The 20,445-nt window shown below is 45.2% G+C and overlaps 3 protein-coding genes across 11 annotated transcripts in view; 1 reads left to right on the top strand and 2 right to left on the bottom strand.

Moving 5' to 3' along the window:
- The window catches only part of Cdgapr (GTPase-activating protein CdGAPr), a 38,387-nt gene extending 25,959 nt beyond the window's left edge, over positions 1 to 12,428 (bottom strand). The window contains exons 1-2 of one of the 7 annotated variants that reach the window (XM_078194402.1): positions 12,095 to 12,428; positions 4,078 to 4,283 (exon numbers count right to left, since the gene is read on the bottom strand). In XM_078194402.1, coding sequence (XP_078050528.1) covers positions 4,078 to 4,146 — 69 coding nt within the window. In that variant the 5' untranslated portion in view covers positions 4,147 to 4,283; positions 12,095 to 12,428. Of the gene's footprint in view, positions 1 to 4,077; positions 4,284 to 4,678; positions 4,867 to 4,933; positions 5,163 to 11,600; positions 11,817 to 11,846 lie in introns of those variants that run through there. The other 6 variants (XM_078194399.1, XM_078194401.1, XM_078194400.1 and 3 more) reach the window with 6 other exon arrangements.
- Positions 12,429 to 12,859: 431 nt separating this feature from the next.
- Positions 12,860 to 20,269, bottom strand: LOC144477371 (uncharacterized). 2 transcript variants are annotated; one of them, XM_078195093.1, is made up of 4 exons: positions 20,131 to 20,269; positions 13,824 to 14,063; positions 13,367 to 13,726; positions 12,860 to 13,286 (listed from the first exon to the last, which is right to left on the bottom strand). In XM_078195093.1, exons 2-4 carry the CDS (start codon positions 14,040 to 14,042, stop codon positions 12,945 to 12,947), a joined length of 921 nt encoding a protein of 306 aa, XP_078051219.1. In that variant the 5' UTR covers positions 14,043 to 14,063; positions 20,131 to 20,269; the 3' UTR covers positions 12,860 to 12,944. The 2 variants fall into 2 exon arrangements, with proteins under 2 accessions (XP_078051219.1, XP_078051218.1); XM_078195092.1 differs by lacking the exon at positions 20,131 to 20,269 and having other exon boundaries at positions 13,824 to 14,090.
- Acc (acetyl-CoA carboxylase) overlaps positions 14,157 to 20,445 on the top strand; it is a 33,043-nt gene continuing 26,754 nt past the window's right edge. Inside the window, exon 1 of one of the 2 annotated variants that reach the window (XM_078195088.1) lies at positions 14,157 to 14,294. Coding sequence is in view for 1 of the 2 variants with exons in the window: in XM_078195089.1 (XP_078051215.1) it covers positions 14,218 to 14,294 (77 nt within the window). In the remaining variant the exon portion in view is untranslated. The remainder of the gene's footprint in view (positions 14,295 to 20,445) is intronic. The other variant, XM_078195089.1, reaches the window with a different exon arrangement.

Below are 20,445 nucleotides of genomic sequence, written 5' to 3' on the forward strand. Positions count from 1 at the left end.
TGTGCGAAGATATACGCCGCCGATTGTAAAGTGAAACGACATAAAATCGCGCGCACTCGGCAAACTCTGTTTTCCGAACCACGTGGACCGTGCGACCGGCGAAAGTTCTCCAAGAATAGGACACGCGAAATTCTGCTTGTTTTTAAACCTCTCTTGCGCATCCACATTTGCATCGATTTGCATCCACGTTCGTCAATTAAACGGCTGCTTCTTCAAAGTGTCGAAAATTTCATTTCTTTTACTACGAAATATTGAGAATTTATTCTTTTTTAATACTTAGAAGAGTTCGACGAACTTCGTTAATCAAATATATTTTATATTTAAAAAAGGAAAAACAGCACCCAATTTAAATAAAACAAATCTTGCTATACTATACTATATATTTGCTATAATATGCTGTACTATTACTATATTAAAACAGTGCGCGTTGGTCGCGTTAAGAGCTCGCTCTCCACGGCAAGTGTTAAAAATGAAAAACGCCCGACAGAAATCCCCGCAGCCAGGTGTTACGCCGAAGCACCTGAATAAATCTGGAGGGCGGCGGTAACAATGAGGCGGCTACCGTAACTTATGGTCGGCGGGGTAAACAGCAGTTAATAGGACTCCGAGGGCTCTTTTTTTCGCTTTCTCTCTCTCTCTCTCTCGCTCTCTCTTTTTTTTTTGCCGCGCTGCAACTTAATTTGCACGGCCGCGTCCGTAGGGTTCGTGCCACACGGCCTAGGAAATAGAAGGCTTCCGTCGAACAGATCGGTGTTCCAGGGGAGGATGTTGATTATGCGGCTTGACGCAAATGGTGTGACGATAAATAAATTCTGGCTGCGAACCGGAAGACTGTCATATGATTATTTAACTGTAATACAATGAAAATATTAAGAAGAAAATTAGGCATTATTACACAGGCATTATTAAATCTGATTCGAAATTCCACCGTACGCGTTATGAAATTTTAATTGAAATTTTGCTATAGGCATTATCAAATTTCATCGCAGATTTTATTATATTTGTTTGAAGAGCTCAGAGACGTTCCATTTCATCCGGGCGAACGTCGTCGCGGATAACGATGCCCGGGTCACGAATAAAAACGTTTACACGCGGTGCGGGGGAGTGACAAAGAGCGACAGATACCGTCGTGTTTTCGTTTCTTCCCGGAGTCGATAAGGAACCGCGGCGGTGTTCGCGCGCGTGCTTTTCGGAGGGTCGGCCGAAGCCGTATTCGCGGCAGAATGCGGAAGTTGCTTCTATTTCGCTCTGGGTCTCGTTCGTCCATCTCGCTAGCGTGAGAGCAAATCGATAGGCTTCGCCGCTACCGCGTCCTACGTATACAGGGTGTCCCGGGCCAATCGCGATACAACCCCGGGGCACCTAGATACAATTTATCCGGCAAACTCTGCATCGGATTTTTCCGTTCGAATTTTTCCGCGCGTCGGATCCGGCCGAGTCCTTGACCGAGTCAGCTGTTGCAATCTCTCTTTGAAAAGCAGACGCGCACACGCCTGCCACGATATAGTATCAAAGTTGTCAGCGACATTTGTTCATTTACTTAAAGGAACTACAATTTGATTCGAAGAGTTTATTCGAAATAATTGAGGAATTAAATTTTATTCGAGAAATCTATTTCCAGGCACTCTTAGAATTTTATTCGGTGATTTTATTCGAGGAAGAATTTTATATTTCTCGATTTTATTCACGACGTATTTTAATCGCAATCGAATCTTATATTTCTCGATTTCATTTGCGACGTGTTTTAATTGCAGTTAAATTCTATTCGACGAACAGCGAATTGACGACATTCGACGACGTGCACCGAAGCTGGCAGGCGTAAAAGAATGGCGTAAGAAGGTGACGACGCGGTGTCCGCGATGCATAAATGAAAACGACGATTACCTGGCAAAAGGAGGAAAGCGAACGATCTCGGTGAAAGCTGAACGAAGACACAATATCCCGAGGTAAGATCAAAAGGGAAAAAGGTGGAACGAACGAGAAAGAGAGAGAGAGAGACAGAAAAAAAGGAAAAGAAGCCGGCATGATGTACGATGCGGTTTCCGACCTACGGCAAGCGAGGGTCACGCAAGTAATTAACGGAAAGGCGGACTCCGATAGCCTGCAGGTGCAAAACGAAAACGAGAGGAGGAAGATCGGAGGTAAACGGAGGAGGAAGATCGGCGGTAAACGGAGGTGGACGACGTGCGATCAACCTGTGCCGCGCGTAGCAGCGTGCAGCCGCGACCGTCTTCGAAACTTTTTTTCCGCATAACAATTGGCGCCGCGGACAGAAACCGCCGGCTGCGAAACGAGCGTCCCGGCTACGTTAAATCAATATCATCGGCGGCAATTAATTATTAGAAATATGATCCGGTTGATACAACGTGTAGCGGCTTTAATTGAACATCCCGGATAGACAGGCCCGCGCGCGGCATTTGTGCGAGACCGACCTGTTTTAATTAGCCGCTTCTCATTTATCGCCAAGGCAAAATTGCCCTTCGATGCCTCGGCTTTATGCGGCGCCGACGTTATCCACCGTCGTTTTCTTCCGTGTTTTGCAAACAACTTCAATCATTTTTATATTAAATATTTTTTAATGTTTCGAAAATCGTATATATTTTCTCCATATTTTACGAACAGGTTAAACCTTTTTTCTATGTTCTACTAACAAGATAGACATTTTTTAATAATTGAGATGCTCGGGCAAGTACGATAATCGGTTACCAATATATTGGGAACGTCGTGGTCCGAAAATTCATCTAGAATTTGCCCCATAGAATCCGGCTGCCCTTTAATGTGGTTTCTTCGCCACAAGCGACTCGACTACGAATTGATCTAATTTGACTTTCATGGCGCTGGATTGATTCGATTCGGGTCTCCCCGGCTTTGAAGCAGTCTGACCTAAATCGGTCCCGATCTAGGTTGGCTTCCGCCGAGTTCCTGGTTGTTCTAATCAAATCCCGTCGAACCTCTCGAGACATAATTCGCCGTGAGCGATGCGTAATTGTCACCGATCACCTATTTCGTTATTAAATCGCTCGGACCCCCGAGTTTGATCGCTTTGAATTCCGAGTTAAATCGCTTTGGGCTCAGAGCTGAATTGCTTTCGATTCAGAGTTAAATCGCTTTAAATTCCAAGTCGATTCTCTTTGAATACCAACTCGAATCGCTTCGAATTCCAACTCGAATAGCTTCGAATTCCAACTCGAATAGCTTCGAATTCCAACTCGAATAGCTTTGTACTCTCAAGTCGAATCACTCGGCTTCCGACTCAATACATCCCCCTTCTTTAATGCCAAGTGCACCCCCTGTTCCCCAACCACGAATAAAAAAAGACCTGAGAGCATTTCGATTCGACTACCGTCGCGCTGCATTAGCTGATTGAGACGCGATCATCTTACAATATTTCGGTGCAATTTCATCGAAACCGGGCCAGATTTCCAAAAATCAATTCCGACGGCACTTGAACCGTCCGAGACGCGTCTCCTCCGGTTCTCGGATTGATGCTATTCGCGTCTATCCACGCTAGATTGATCTCCCGACCCTTCGTTAATGTAATTCGGCTATCCCATTTGCTCCCCGGATCGATTCCGACATCTCCGATCCAAGCGAATGCGTTTCAAGCCACGTAACACGTGATCCAGAACAACGTTAAACTTTTAACAACCGTTCCTCGCACCTAGACCGCGGATTTTTATTTTCAATAAAACTTGCCTATCTCGAACACGAATCGAAACATATTTGCTAATAAATCGACCACGTTTCTCTCTTAAATAATTAAAATAAATTATAATCAATGCATCAGCGATTTTACTTTCCTTGAACGTTTTCACTGTTCCATCTCGCCAGCAGATTTCTCCCATAAATGTGTAAAATTCGCAGTCCGCTAATTACTATATCATATATTGTTCACACAACAGTAATCGTCACGTCTAAACTGTTACGCTACGGTGATGGTTCCACTCTTCATGCAAACAAATGCGTTCGATGCAAGGAATTCTCGCGGCCGAGAAACGACGAGTGTGTGTTGTTTCGACGGGAGAACGTGTCACGCACAGTATAGCATTCGAATTAAATAAGAATGATTCAACTCACTTTTGAAGTCTGCGGCTCGATGTCGGTGAGCCGTTGCGCCCGGGGCCTCTCTTGAGCCGGTCCTGGCATCCTTTGCAGCCTCTCCGTGGACGAGGACGAGGAGGACGAGGATCCAGGCCTCTGGCCTGGTTTGCCACGCGCCAGGATGACGGCTGGAGATTTTACTTTCCTCTCGATTGAACCATTATTCCTCTTTCCGCGTTCTTCTGCGCAAACAATTTTTCCCATGGTGCTCAGACCGTCTTTATCGCCGCTTTTATAACGCCGGAATATTTATTATAATCTTACGGACCGACCGTCGGCATCGTGCCCGCCTTACGGCATTGTTCGAATCGAACTAGAAACGTATCAAATTGTCGAGACAAATTCTACCCGGACAAGACAACGAATATATTCTCAGAAGAAAATTTCATTCCGAGGACAAAGTTTTACTCGTGTAATATTTTTAGTAAATTTTTAGAATGGATCTCTCAACTAAGAATTTCAATTGAATTAAACGTGATCAACCATAAATTTAAATTGAATTAAACGTGATCAACTACGAGCTTAAATTTGCTTAAACGTGATTAAGTTTAAATTTTAATTTAATGTATCGTTTTACATTATTCACTGGGTTGCGAGAGGGGAAGGGGGTCTTCCACCCTTTAACGTAGCCTCGGCGGCTCGTTCAGCGGCGTTCAGTCTTCGCCGATTGATCGCGATCGAGTCAACGAGACGCGCCGACACTTTACCTTACAGCGATTAAAGGCTGCTCTCCTCGGGAGACTTTGGGGAGGGATTTGCTATATGGCCGCGTGTGTGCCACTCGTATGCCGACGACGAGGCAAGGTCGACAGATTGTAAACAGCAAATTCACCTGACCGCCTTCGGACGCGGCGAGGAGAACGCAGAAGCGTTTAGTCGCGAGCCGTGTTTCTCTCGTCGTCCGTGATACTTTCATCGGGCACCGGGGCGGCGTGTACTCGATTCGGTTCGGGCCGAGTCGGGCCGCGGGTGGCCACCGATGGAAATTAAATACCGTCTGCATTTTCACTTTTCTTTGTCCGCGCAGCACCGGGCACCGGAGAGCGCGCCTTGACCATTGATATTATCGCGATTCCACCCTCTCGCGCGGCTCCGGGCATTATTGCATTTATTCGCGAAGGCAAGCGCGATCCTGGTACGGATCTCTTAACCCAGATAACACGGCTAATAATTTTCGCTGTCTTCGACGCGGTCTTCTTCGTCGTTTAATTCGGCCGGCCTTTGTCTCGGATTGCCTTCGAAGCGGAGGGCAGTAAAAATTGCTAGGAGAGTTATAATCGCAAATAAATCAGAAAAGCAATGAAAAGCCACCCTTCGATTAAATTACAATGTTAGATAATTTACCATTATACAGATATATTAACCAATTTTTTACTATGCTTTCAGCTTTTGAACAACTTAAAATTAATTTCAATATTGCGAGTGACTTCCGGGACACCCTGTATTCATAACACGGAATTCTTCGCCACCAGCAGGAGATACGGAGAATTAACGGAGGAAATTAGAAAAACGCGAGCGAAACGCGGCGCATCGTTAGCGTAAAATGCCGGTGCACAGGTGAAAGTTGTTTTTTCGACGTCTCCATTTAAAGCCCATTCTTACGAGCACCGGGGGTACCGAGAGGCAAGGTGCCTCCTCGCTCGCGTCGGTCGCGATCCGTGGCGGTATAACAAAGCGTCCGTGTATTCAACGAACGACATGTAAATATGATGTAAGTGCGGGGGGAACAATCGCGAGAGGCGGGTTGTTCCGCGAGAATGTGACAAAAATAAATGCCGTCTATTATTGGGAGCGCCGCGAGAAAGATCTCTTGGCCGCCGAATCAGCAGGAGCTAGAATTCAATTTTAAAAGCACCTTGGCGTTTCGGGATTGAATTATTCGCCGGATGGCCTGGTTTCGTACACGCGGACACACCAGCCTTTGGTTGGTGGCTATTCGAGAGAGGGAGAGAGAGAGGCCTTTTCGGACGTTGCTGTGTATTTTCGCTTTGTGTCGCGATGGATATCGATGAGCGGAGCCTGTTTACTCAACCATTTAGGATTTTAAAGGGCCCGTTTTGTTGCGGAAATTGTGGCAACTCGTCGAGAATCCTGTAACATACGTTCGCCATACTTTTTTGAATTTCTGCCATCGGGATATATACGTTTTTTCGTTTTTTTTTTTATATTATATTCGATATATTTACTACATTTTTATATATTTTGCGAAATTCTCACTGTCGCAGTAACATGAAAATATGTTGCACAAGTAGCATAAATCGGAAAGAAAAGATGCGATACTATAAAAAGTCATGTAACCGGTGAATCATTTATGGACGAGCGATCCGAATGAAATATCCAATGAAAAATGGAGAAATTAATGTAGAGTGATGCAAAGTAAATACGGTGCGAGATCGTTGACTGTACGCGGGACCATAAAACCAAAAGTGATCGTGTTGGATAACGTGGTCGGATTAGATAGTGAATAGTAGCGCATAAGTAAGTATGTGCTCTTGGATTCGTGCGCGCGTTATATTCGTACCGACATGTAATTACAACTATCTGCTGCAGGAAGCCTTGCACGAATTAACGCTAATTCTCTACCGTTGCCAGCTTTCCAAAGCAATTAAGACTCGAAAGTAAAACGTAAGCTGCGGAAAAAGTGTATACGTACGTACGCAGGGATTTTCGATCCTGGGGGCTATCATTTTTTACCGAGAACATTCGAAATTTCTCGCGAGAACATTAGGCTGTCGAGCCTTATAGTTGTTTGATCGGAGCAAATTACAATCGGATCGCAAAGTAAACAGGACCTGCCACGGTATTACAATTATCACGGGCAATGTTCCGCGGACTAATTAACGAACGGTCTATCGCCGGAGAAACGTTTCTTCACGGTATAGAGAGCATCCGGTTGCGGATTCGCCAGCGAAACCGACAGTTCATTCCTTCGTCGTTTTACATTTTTTTCCCCATCTCCTCGTATTCTTATTTTTTTTTTGGTATTCTCTTTCTCTCTTGGATTTGTTTTTTTTTTATTTTTGTGCAACTTCTGCCGAGAACGTGGAACGAGAGTGGAACGGGAGAGCACAGTCGAAGAACGGTGAAAATAAAAGTGTAACAAAGCCGCAAGTAAAAAGCCTATGCCACATCCGCTGCCATACGTCGGGATCTTAAATGTTTGTGCGCGCGGAGCTTGGATCGGGTTAATTGGAACGGACCAGGATAGAGAAAGAGAGAAAGAGACTCTGTCGTCGTTGAAGTTCGCTCCGCAAAAGAAATTACGATTGCCTTTGGATCGAACTTCAACTAGACTACTTATAGAGGTTCCTTTATGGTGCGTTCGCTTGACACGAGAAATTTCGAAAAATTGTAGGACGTAATAGTATTATCTCTGATTTATTAATTTCTTTCAAGCATAATACGAAAATAACACGAGCTTCGTTAACACTAATTAATCTTCACAAGCTCCGCGATTCAATTTTTATTTCTTACACGTGTCAATTTTAGAAATCTATCTAAAGAGGAATAAAATTTGAATTCGATTTAGAACGATCGAATCAAATTCATACCCATTACATTATGCACGGAACGTTCATCACGAGTTGGTTACACTGCAAGAGGGGTGAAGCCGGTGCCAATTACGTTAAAGCACAGAGTGGCGCAACCTGAAACAACGGAACCAAAGGCCTCTCCCTTTATTTTTTTCTGCGGCCGGAGGATTGAATCACACTGTTGCTTTTCACAGGCATGACTAACGCGCGAACATACATATTTCCCTCGGCCAGATGGAAATAGTCGCGAGAGAAAAAGAGAGAGAGAGAGAGAGGCAGATTTTTCATCCGGCGAAACTGGGAATTATGAATATCCGGGATACACATACACCGTGATATCAATAGCAGCAATTTGGAGCATGAGGACGCCGCGTCGTCGTGGCTCTCGTCACGTGTCGACGCAGCCTCTTCCGAGAGCGAGGATCAATGGGAGCCACCGGAATGAATAGTTGCTTCTATTCGAACGCGTTTTAACCGCGCGCGACATTTTATCCAGTTTCGCGAACGCGTTCTACCGTCGACCGAAAATGCTAAGCCAGAGACGCGCGCGGGGTACGTCGAACGGATCTCGTTCTTCCGGTTTCTAACGAGGAGTTGCTGCCGCACCGAAAACTCCAGATTATTCGAACAGCTGGGAATGAAAGTAGACCTGGCGTGTGTCAATTAATTGCGATTAACAGATTTTAACGCGCCCGTGGCTCAACCGTGAAAATATTACTATTATTATTTAAAATACGATATCATTGATAGCTCATAAATGAATTTTATACATTTTCCATAAAGAACCGTGTCGACCGATTCGTAAACGATTCATTGTAGGATTTATAAAAAAAGTTAAAAGAATATAGAGACATTTTACGGTAGACGTATGCAAGCTGCGCGAAAATGGGAGACGGCCAATTGTGTAACATCCCCCTGCGCACTGCCCCAGAACATTATTGCATCAAGGAGATAGAACTTCAAGAAAGTTGTTTGCAAAGTCGATGAAATCGTTGGCGGGACGTCTCCGATCAATTCTTCAAATGAGTCATACCGCGAGAAGCTATAGTGCAGTTACAACGCGGCTCCTCGGATGGTGAATTCGATCAATAAATTCGAATCCGTAGAAGTTAATTCGATCCGAGTGTGTTTGGGCTTCGGTGTCGCCTGAGTCAAAACTAAAAGCGTTCGCCATAGTGCGATCACCGTGGCTAGCACCTTACACGCCAAATAATAAAAAATACTCGAGCTATTACACTTCGATCAAATCGGCCGCGTAATTTTATTTTATAAACGGCGCGCATCGGATAGAATGTATTCGAAGAACCAATTTGCCCTGACTCAATGAAGCATACTATTCAGTACTCATTACAAACGAGCTACCGACTATCTTTCTTACATAAGCAAACTGTCCACGGAGTGGCGCGGAGCCGCTCAAACAATCCATCTATTCAAGGTATCAATGGTGTAATAAAATTACTCGCGGCAGGACTCGGCCGATCGAGTTACTCAAAGAATCAACCGGCCAATTGAGTACAATGTCTGCTTCTTCAATTCTCGCGTTCGCCCTAGAATCGCAACAGTGTACGTGTATTTTGAAACAAAGACCTTGCGGTAGTCGCTCTTATCGATTTTTAAGTCTCTTTACCAAGTTGGAAATAATGGTTCGGCTATGTGAAAGTCGCAATTTCTGTTTGTTAATTCTATCAATTTTTCTTAAATGGCTATTGTATTAATAATTGACCGAGTATAAAAAGAAACCGACTATCAATTACGAATTCGGATAATCGACGGTCTGGCTGTATACACAGCGATTGTATCTTTACGGTGTGCGATAGCAAGTAGGCTCTCGAGCCTCGCCTGTAATTCAAACGGCAACGGTCGTTACCGACGGGCCGTAACCTGTCACTCCTATAACGGTCATTTTCGAAAGGCACGCGACGGATCGGAAGACACCAGGGCGCAACCGTGTCGAGAAGTCGCACGTAATCCGGCGTGCGACGGATATGCGATCGGGCTGAATAAGTTCGCGAAGTCGTTGACACGCCGCTTGATAAAGCTTAACAAGCCCTGATAGAGGCGAGTCAAGGTGGGGTTTTTCAGCAGGGAGAAGATTACGCTCTTCCGATAACTTTACTATGCCAAGGTTACTATCATACTTCGCGCGGTGCAACCGGAATGCGAATACCGCCGGCCGTGCTGTGCAGCCGTTTTCTTTCATCCCCCCCTATTCTTTGATCCCCGCCCTACCCCCCGCGGCATCGCGGTAGTATTGTTATTCCCGTAGCGATGTTCCAACGCGCGCGCGGCCGCCGCGTCCGTTGCTTAATTGCAACCCGCACGGATTGTTTTTCTCTATTCCGGTTGTGCAACCTGCACAATGAGAACTTAATTAAGCGTCGTGCACACGAGAAGCCCTTATCGCGTTACAGACCCCGAGCTCTTCCAAACCTCGCGGACAAGGCTGTGCTCGCGTTCTTTTTTTACCGACAGCATACGCGCCTATTAATTTGCTTTTATTTACACCCTGTCGGCGAACACCGTCTCCCCAACGCGTGGCCCGGTCAATCTCCCGTCGGATGGCCACCGAAATAATACGACGCCGAGGATCGTTCTCTCGGCGAATTGTTTTTCTCGTATCGTTGGCTCTGCGGACTTTATGCGTGCACCGTGAAATTCGAAACGGCGCAGAGAAAGAGAGGTTCAAAGAAATTTCAGATCATCCGTGTAGGCCTCTCGATGCAATTGTACGGTGAAAAACATTTTACAAAGTCCGCGGTTTCTGTCGAACTCGGCGATCTTCGATACGGCAAACATCGTGGCCTCGCATTTAGATCGTTACAGTCACGCGGGGGGGCGCGTCAAACATCGAATCCGGAACGCTTATCTGAAAGTAGAAGTTTCAAGCTTTAATTTAAAAAAAGTACCATCATAATGCGACGACTTCTCGCGGAGTTAACGTCGATCGAAGTTGGCCAATTTTTATGCAACAGTTTCCTATGCTGTTATTTTTATCGGCAGTGTATATTATTGACAACTGGCTAAAACAGTTATGCAAGGGATTTTGCATAAAAATACGCACTCTGGTTATTACAATAAACGTACGGTTTTATTTAATTTCCCCGAATATTCGGGAGGCTGCAAATTCCGTGTCGAAATAGACCCGGTGTCCCGTCGGACAGGCTATTCGATTGAATTCCAAGTCGGTTCGGATCTCTAGCTCGGTAACCCGTTCGCAAGCATCTTAAAAACCAAAAGACAGAGGCTGATTATTGTCGGAAAAAGTTGCCCGGAACACAGACCTTGACAGACACATTTCAAGGGCATCGGGGAATCGTAGGTGGCTCCCTTAAGCTGTACAATTCCCCCGGTCTGTACTCTCTCCGGCTGCGATAAATCCCATAAAAAATCAGTGAACCAGAAAAAATAGAAAGACTTAAACGACCGCTCGCAGTTCGTAAAAACGTCCGGGGCACGATTAAAAACGCTTCCGACCGTTCCGTAATACCGCGTATCGTATAACAGGTGTAATTGACGCGGATAATTGTAAACGAGATATTTGACATTCCGACAAAGCGTTAGAACAAGCTTCCGCTCGTGCACCGTGAACACCGCGTTAACGCGTATTCGCTGCGTGTATCCGTTACCGGAAACACCTGGGACACCGACGTGTTATACGAATGGCACTGGCGACGGACAGATTTTGAGGTTATAAGGCCCGTCGGAGGAACGTCGAACGTTCCCGTCGAGATCGCGTTGCACGCGGTGGCCCCGTGCATAGGATCGCGGGGTGTTAGGTGCAATGAACTTGCCGGACAAAATTCTCGTCGGAGTAAACGCGAAAATAAACTAAACACAAGATAGGAGGCGCGTATTTACATCGTACGGCCGTTGATAGCGGCAGTACGGGGAAAACCTATCGAACGGTGGTTAGACACGGGAATAATCGGGGTGGACGAAATATCTGCTTGGAATATCGACTCTCACCTGAAACCACGAACGAGGAAAGTAACAGCGGTTATGTCAGGGGAACGACGATACCGATAACTCTCTGCTGGTACATCGTAGACTCGGAGAGCCCTTTTACATCCTCCGCCATTTACTGCACCGTTACACGCACACGCACGCACACACACAAACGCACACTTACATCCAAGAGAAAAAGAAACACAGGGGACGGGAACACGATGCGTTCGGCGGAGATGCTCCTTGGGATCGTTTAAAGGTACTTACATGGGCCGAGGCCGTGCACCCGAGAAATATCATGCGAACGATAATGGATCATCGGTCATTTCGATTGGTTTCGCGGGCCGGATCGTACGCGAGTGCAAATAAGGCCACGTAAGGGGCTACGAAACGGCACTTGCATACTAACAAGCGGGAAGCTCCTCTTCCCTTACCGTGTTGGTATATTAATATAGCCGCGTGTAGACGCGTCTCTCTCTGTCCGCGATCGCCGCTGCCCTGTGTGCGTTACGTACTTGCGTGTGAATATCACCACTCCCGAGGTTGAGGATCCCTGCCCTAGCGAGAGAGAGACGGAGGCAAGGGATACAGCGAGAAAAGAGAGAGAGAGACAGGTTCACCACCGAGAAAAACACACGTCTGCCGGAACGCGAGCCATGTTTGTCCCTATGGCTAATTCACCGCGAGACTACCAAACCGATACGGAGATCTTGTTGACAGTTCTGCCGTAGCATCGCCTTCGTTCTTCGCCGCGGTTCTCACTGCGCTCACACCGAGGTTAACCTTCATTTACGAGCGACTGCGGAACGATGTTTTCGACGCGCTGTCAGCCCGACCTGCCTAACCTGACCCTCGCGTCTTGACTGCCGGAACACTGGATATGCACTACGCATCGCGCGCCCCTCTGCGCTTGCGCGGCATTCTGCCGGTTGCTCGGCCCGTCGCGGCAATATTTGAAACTGCGAACGCCGCGGTTCCCGATTTTCGAAATTGAAGGGCATCTAGAACGTCGACGGTATGTTAGTAAAATAATTGCCCAGCAATTTACAAAGAAAACATTTATGAACAATTGAGACAATTGGAGTAGTCGAAGAATCTACCTTCGGGATATTTTTGTAAAGAATAGTATGTTAGGATTTTATCTGAACGATAAACGTACCGTAAAATTCCAGCGACGACGTTTATATCGCACTTGTGGAAATTGTTGTTGTTGTAACGGGTATGGATATGGATATCGTAAGTGGGGTTATTATCGACGCGGAATAATACGAATTACACGGTACAGCAATAATGTTTTATTTCTTTTAAGCTCTTGTTACATCAGTCTCGTTGTGGAGTCGCGATAATAAAGTAGAGTTTCGGTTTTTATTTGTCACCCGGAAAAGTGTAATTTTCGTGTATCAACGGCAACAGTTTAACCATAACAGCGGTCTCTACGTCGTGCGAATTATTCACTCTCAACATAGAGAAACAGTTCTCTTTGAACTCGACGTTAACGCTGTGTTTAATTATATTTGTTAGCGCGGTGGCGAACACTCGGCACGATTTGTAATTATCGTCTAACGATACGTGATTATTGTAAATCACGGTTCGGTCGCGGTGCACGGTGAACTTTGTTTCAACGGTCGTTGTTGGTCGTTGCAACGAGGCGATTTCGTTCAACATAATCCTTGAAAATTCATCGAGATCGTTGGGACGTAATCTATGCTGTAACATACGAGAGAAAAAAGGGGAACAATCTTTTTGCAATTCGTGGGTTGAAACAACGCTCATGAAAATTCATCGACCTGTAACTGTAGCGACAAATAGTTTTTTCGGTGAGAAAAATCCATTAGACTTTCATTAGTTGTTTTTCTGGTCAACGATAAACATTTTTTTGTGAAACGCAGACCAATCGCAGCATGATGATCGTGTTTATCTCTCGTGTATATTGTACCAATCAGTGAATTTTTATGAAACACGTTTCTTGCGACGAATTGGCGAAATATCTTATTGAAAAACTGTAAAATATTATCCGCGGATTGCCCGTAGTTCGTAGCCTGTATCGCGTAGTTCGCGCCATTTTTCGTCAGAGTAACGTCAATGTGACGGTACTTCGTTTTTCCAACGGAGTTCTTCAAATTCCATTCGTTGAACTCCTGCAATATCTAATATTTATGAGACGGATTAATCGAGGACAATACGTCATGCTGCACGGTAAGAAATTATTTCCATCGATCGATTGATTTCAGTCATGATACATACTTTGGTAACAATTAAAATGAGAATGTTTACGTCCAACCTAATTTCGTCCATAGTACCGGTCACGACGATTCGAAAAACACTGTACCTGCGAGGGCCTGACCTCTGGTTACAGAAAAGTTGACTGAAAGGTACTTCTTTACCGATAAGGAAAACCTTTGGCGTGGCGTAACGGACGGCGAAACTCGAAGGCGGTGTGATGTCGGTATATGAATTCTTCATGCTGCGCCATGGTGCACCTGCCTTAGTAGCGGAAGCGAAAAAATCCATGTACAAGAGGTGACAATAACTAAATACGCCGTGATCGATTACGCTCGATCGTTTCCGAAGAATAATCGGGGATAATCAGTGTCGGGTGGTGTTTATTCTCGTCGAATCGCAAAGAGAATCCGTTCGAATGACAGAACGGGAAGGGAAAGACGAACCTAACCTCAGCGAGGAGGCTGCCACTCCACCGCGAAGGATCCGTCACCGGTGAGTCTCTTATTTTCGTGATACCGCGGCCTTTATATTATTGCCTTCTATTAGACGGCATCGGGGAAATGTGTTTTCTAGTTATGATTATGATTCTTTGCGTTCGGTATACATCGGTTGGTAACGCGTGCTCCTTGGATACACCGCACGCTTCACATGGACCAATCACAACACGCCATACGTCGCCTGACTCGCCAGCGGTCCAATCGGAACGCTCTGTCAATTTTTTGATTACCTCGTGTGAAAATCCATTGAGCTCGCGACCGCTAACTATACGGAAATAATTATAATACATACCGGAAAAAATCCAGTTGTTCATTACTATTCGTCCGTACGCTATGCGCGACATTTTTTCGGATAAACTTAGCAGACGTTGCTTCATTTATGCGAACAGGTACGGTTGTAATTTGTGTCGTTGCAAATACATGTATTATGTAGAACGCGTAACGACGAAAAAGCCCCCCCGTATACCTTGCATTAATATCCATGCCGTAGATTCGATTACCAAGAACGAGAGCAATAAATTTCCCGCGTCTCTGCCGTCGAAATTCTATTTTTCTCGTACTTGCGTAATGAAACTAATTGATTATTCATTCGTGACTAACAGTAAATGGTATTTGGTGGGCTACATATGTTTTATGCGAACGTAGGGTTTTATTAGGTGATCCATAAAATTGTTGCACGTTGGAACGAAATTGTTGGTCTCTCGCACAAATCGGTTCTCATCGAACATTCGTGCTCGACATATTTCAGCTGGAAATGATTTCTCAAGGAAATGGTGGAACTAATATAATTGCGTGGGTCAATGCTTGCGAATTAAATTGGCAACCGAAGTCAGCGAAACGCTGGTTGAATTCGAACGCGTCGCTGAAGCAAAATATGCATGCGTGTTACTCGATTATCATTCGGTGTAATATATTTCACGGATAATAAGGATCCGCTTATAATCGATTGTACTTTCGGTACGTAATAACTGCTACGGTATAGTTTTGATAAACTCGTCACACTATATTTTTATACTTCTGTGTATCGTATAAATTTTCGCAGAATATCGCTCGATTGAATTTTGCAACACCGGCTTCGATAAAGAGGCGCTCGGTGCGATAATCTGACACGAAAAGCAGCTCGGTACGAGCGAAAAAAAATACGAGCACGTATTCGAATTGAAAGTGCGCCAGTAAGAATCGGGTGCAGGCGTACGTACGAGCGTTTCTATTACGAACGAAAGAATTTGTTTGCTTCGATCGCTATAGCGCTAGCGTGACATGTGTTGTTATTAATCGCATACGCGGGTTATGCAATAAACGATACTGCACTTATCAATGGATGATGCGTACAAATCGTATGATTTTCGCGTCCCGCGTCGCTATCGGACTCTGAAACCGACTGTTATAAATCTACCTGGGTCCCTAATCGGCCAATCGCGTCGCCAACAGCCGAAAGCCGCGTTTATTTATTTTTGCAACGAGATCGGAACCCGCAAACAGATAGAAAGAAGCGAGTGCAGAGGAACGAACGGACACCGCGCTCGTTTACGAAACCATTCTAGCACCAAATACATATACTCATTGTTCACGCGATCCTCTTTCGACACGTACAAACGAACGATCTTATCGAGCCAAACTATCCTGTGTGTACGATAATCTGGTTCGCACGATAATAAACGCTGAACGGCCGCGGGCGTGTGCATCGCATCTATAAAAGACGGTACGAGAGATACGCGGCAATAAAAGTGCTGTATCAATGCACTGTTCGATCCTATTTTATCAGCGAGATTGGATAAGGTAGATGTCAATACTACGTAATTGATTTGTAACGAATGCGTTCGCTCCTCCGGATTGAATAACAGCTTGAACTTTAGTTGAGATAGTTAGTCATGCGTTGGTGTTCGTCCTGTGTCTTTATTTTTGTTTTGTTACTAATAGGTGAGATGCGATATTAAATTTCTTAGCAGAGCTTCTTCGTTTGTTCGCCGCCGAACACAGAAGGAACTGCACGTCGATGCTAAGCATTGACGAATGACAAACTGCAACGATGCGATCGATGCGGGTCGCGATGACTAATTCATGTTAACGATACTTACGCCACGATAATTTTATCGAATTACGCGGAAATGTGCGCCCAGCGAAAACTAATCCAAACGGTTTAATGGTACATATATCGAACAACCTCTATCTACGAGACTTGTCACGAACTTTATACATTTATGACAAACACGAAAAATATTATTCCATCATTCGCAATACGTTCGACGATTCAGAAGAGGAATAAACGTTTCCGTGGCTCTGGTATCTCGTAATTAACGCAGAAGATTTTCACGTTGCATAAAAATCACAGTCTACCGACCAGCGACAAGAAAGTAATTGTGACAGGACACGCAACGCAGCGTTTTCCCTCGGTTCTCAAAAAAATCACGGCCAGCTTCAGCAACTTTTTGTCGGCACACAGGTGATCGCAACATAGTCGTTTCTCGATATTGGTTGCATCGTGCGTTAGATCTTGTATAATCTCTTCGATCTTAATTGGACTGTGCAAGGAGTACGATTCAGATTCCATATCTCTGATCGACGCACCATGAGCGGTTTAACAGATTTCGTCGTCACACGATCGTCCGATGACTGGCGGTCGGTGTCGTAACGGATCAGAGATCTCGGACGCGACGAAATTTAAAGGGGTATGATGATCACGTTACGTCGGGGGAAACGTACGGTACAAAGCTTTTCGTCGCGTCGCGTCGCTTGTTTTTATTGATAACCGGGAGGAGAGAGCACGTTCCCGAGTGATGTTGATTCGCGGCTCGGTATCGTACGATCAAGGAATCACGAATCAAACACGCGGCTGCCCGCGATCGAAAGGGAGGACAGGCTGTCTCTTCGTCGGATTAATTATCTGAGGAACGTTCCGTTTCAACAGATAAACGGGGACACGTTTCTTATCGGACGATATTGTCCACTGTTTACGATGATGATTTTCGACGGTCGCCGAAAGAAATATTAACGGGGCAGTGCTCCAAGGGTGTTGCCAAGGGTGGACACCACCATCACGGTTCGATATAATCGATTCTTGGAGAAAAAGAATAGCTTTTGTTTGAGGTGTTCTTTCTTGTTTTGCACGGTCTGCGAATTGCAGCGATGACATTAAAAAATAGCAGAATATTTGGGGGTTAATTTCCACCCCTAGATGCGGATTTAGGAAGATGAAATCACGGGTTGGGATCAGAATTGAACACTGTCCACTTGACGAAAATGTTGGCTAGCCATGAATTAACTAAACTTGAGATTAACAGAACTCTGAATTGTCTTAACAACAAGAATAGTCGCTAAACCGTGCACGCGTTAGTAACAGGACTCCTCGTTTCTCGCTACGTGTGGAAAACCGCGACCGACGCCAGTGCCATTTCCAACCAGCTGAATTTTTTCAAGCTTCGCTTAACATTGCCGCGAATAGCAGTTCTGCCAGAGACCGGGATTATACAAAAACGGAACAAACCGTAGCTAAACCGGCAAACTTAGTAACCGCAGTTATCGGAAGATTTATGGAGCACCGGGAAAACTGTAAACAGTGTTACAACTTGGAGCTAACAGTTAGAAACGTCGCACGTGTGCATCGACGGCGACATTGACCTGATAGCGATAACTTCGATACAGAGCTACCCGGTTAGATGGTTAACGATAGGCTACTGCTGGTTCAATGTGGCAGGACAGGCTTACGTAAACACCTGAATTTTTAATTGAATTGTTCGGCCCCCGTACCATTTATCGCGTCGCCTGGACGATAAAGACAGCAACAGCCGCGCACGGTGATTACAGTGACAGCTGGGGCCCCGTCCACGGGAACAAAATATTCTGGGCTTTTAATTTTAATTCAATTCGGGGTCCGGCTTGCTGGAATACAATTTCACATCAAAGAGAATTTTCTCACGTTATTTTCTTAATAAAAATTTCATCCAAATATTCTTTGAATAAAATTGGATTCGGGAATTTATTCGCAATATTGTTTCCATTAAAACTTTGAAGAATCGATCGTGCAACCGAAGGGAAACCAGAGCGCGGAGACATGCAACTCTGTTTAGACGATTGTGACGCGGGGGAAAAATTGAAATCGAAACGAAAGCCGCGTGATCTGTTGCGGGCCGACCCATTATTTTCCACGTTTTTACGCGCGCTGCCGCGAGAGATGTAACGAGACGCTGGATTACATAACGCGTTACACGTACAATGCTCGGCTGTATATACTTACATGTTGGTTCGGCCGTTACAACACACATGCACGGTCTCGGACGTCACCGCGGCGTACGTTGTATTATGAACGATGCCGGGCGACGCGTCCTTCCTCGTCGCGATAATATCCATCGACGCACAAGAAACGCACGAATGTGACGATTCGAATTGATTAAGGCGAAGTAGGAGAACGTGCGGCCGTGTCGCGTCGGCTGGAACCGAGCAGAAAACTCGTGTCATTCGCGATTTTTCACTGAAACGAGCGGCTCTCGATTTTTGAGAGGGAAACAATTGTCACGCGGCGCGATCTTCCCTTAAAGAATTCGACGAAATCGGTATTTTTAAAAGGTCGCAGCTGTAGAAAGCTGACCAACAAACGATCTTAAAATTCATACTACAATTTAATACAGTATCATTTTTCATTTATATTTTAATTGCTGAAATTAAAAACCGAGAGAGCAACGCGTTAGGCTGAACAAAAGATGAAAAATCATTGATTTTTGCAACGTTGGAGAACTCGCAAAATCGACAAGAATTTGCATGAGGAGCAGCGGACATTTTGGAATCTTCGTACGACGTATTAATGATACCGATATATTAATAAATCTGACTTTTTGATAGCCGATTTCTTAAGAAAAATGGACACTCGAGATTGCGATATCGATGAATATATATACATATATATATTGTACAAAAAGTTAAGGTCACTCTTAACGATACCCATAGATAACAAGCGCGAGAATGATAAAAAGAAGAAAGAGTGCGCTGGAGTACCGCGCATAGAATTATTTAAATAGAGAACAGTGGGCCGGATGGAAAATTCTCGGAGATATTTCGATTACCCGTCGATGAACGTTCCATTCTATCGCGGACATTAGGGTCACGCGCGATGCTGCGCAACAAGAGAAACAGTAAATAGACGACAGGTAAGACTGATGTCGAATCGAAGGTCAATCGAATAAATCGGGTGAACAGCATTGTTCCAGTCAGACCTGGCCACCTTTCAAGCGGACGTTGCTTGAAATATTATTCGAAATGACATTGTTCGAAACGTTACACGAGATTACAATGTTTCAGTACGTAGCATTTGATATTATCGTGAAATAATATTATCGAATATCCGAAATCGTTCCAAGGAGCAACGCGACAGCGTTAGATCTCTTAAATATTGACCACTCGAAGAAAACCTAATTCTCTGCAAATTTTTAGAAAGTTATTTTATTTCCAAAGGTGTCCGAATATTAATTCCGGCGACCGTGTGTCGCGAGTTATAGAAAGTTTCCTACTATTTCGAGAAGAGGTAGCAAGAGACAAGATAGATGACGACAATCGATAATGCTATATCGAACCGTATCAATCAATGTTATAAAAAATAATTTCTCAGTACTATCGAACTATGCCGGGTAATTCTAGAGCTAGAAATTCTTATAACTTCTTCGCGTCCAATAGGCCGTCGTTATCAGCGATCCGTGGCTCTACGATAAATCGATTACGATACACGGTCTCCCAAATTCAACTAGAACAAACATCGCTCGACGAAAGCAAAAAGTTCTCTGATACAATAGAAAGTAATAACGTCGTTGCGGACTGTCTTAGGATCGCGGAATAGTACGTACGATATAATCGAGACGCGATCAGCGTTGGAGAGACGAGGCAGCCCCAGCAAAACCCTCCGGAAAAGCTGCACTCGGGTAAAGGTGGAAGATCGGCGTGCCGCGGATCCACGGGTAGTCCATTAGGCTGGCCGATCTATCGGCCACGTCGTTGAGATCGTCTCGTCGGCACGAAGTCGTCGCGGCGCGAAGGAGAGCTGGTACGACCGGCGGCCGGCTCTCGTTCGATCGTGTGTCCGGCGCGACCCTTGAACCCCGTCGTCCGGTCTCTTTTTCCCCGTATCGTTGGCTCGCGGGCCTCTCCGCGGGCCGTTTCCC

This window comes from Augochlora pura, chromosome 11 (assembly GCF_028453695.1).
Source record: "Augochlora pura isolate Apur16 chromosome 11, APUR_v2.2.1, whole genome shotgun sequence".
In the NCBI taxonomy this organism is placed as follows: Eukaryota; Metazoa; Arthropoda; class Insecta; order Hymenoptera; family Halictidae; genus Augochlora; species Augochlora pura.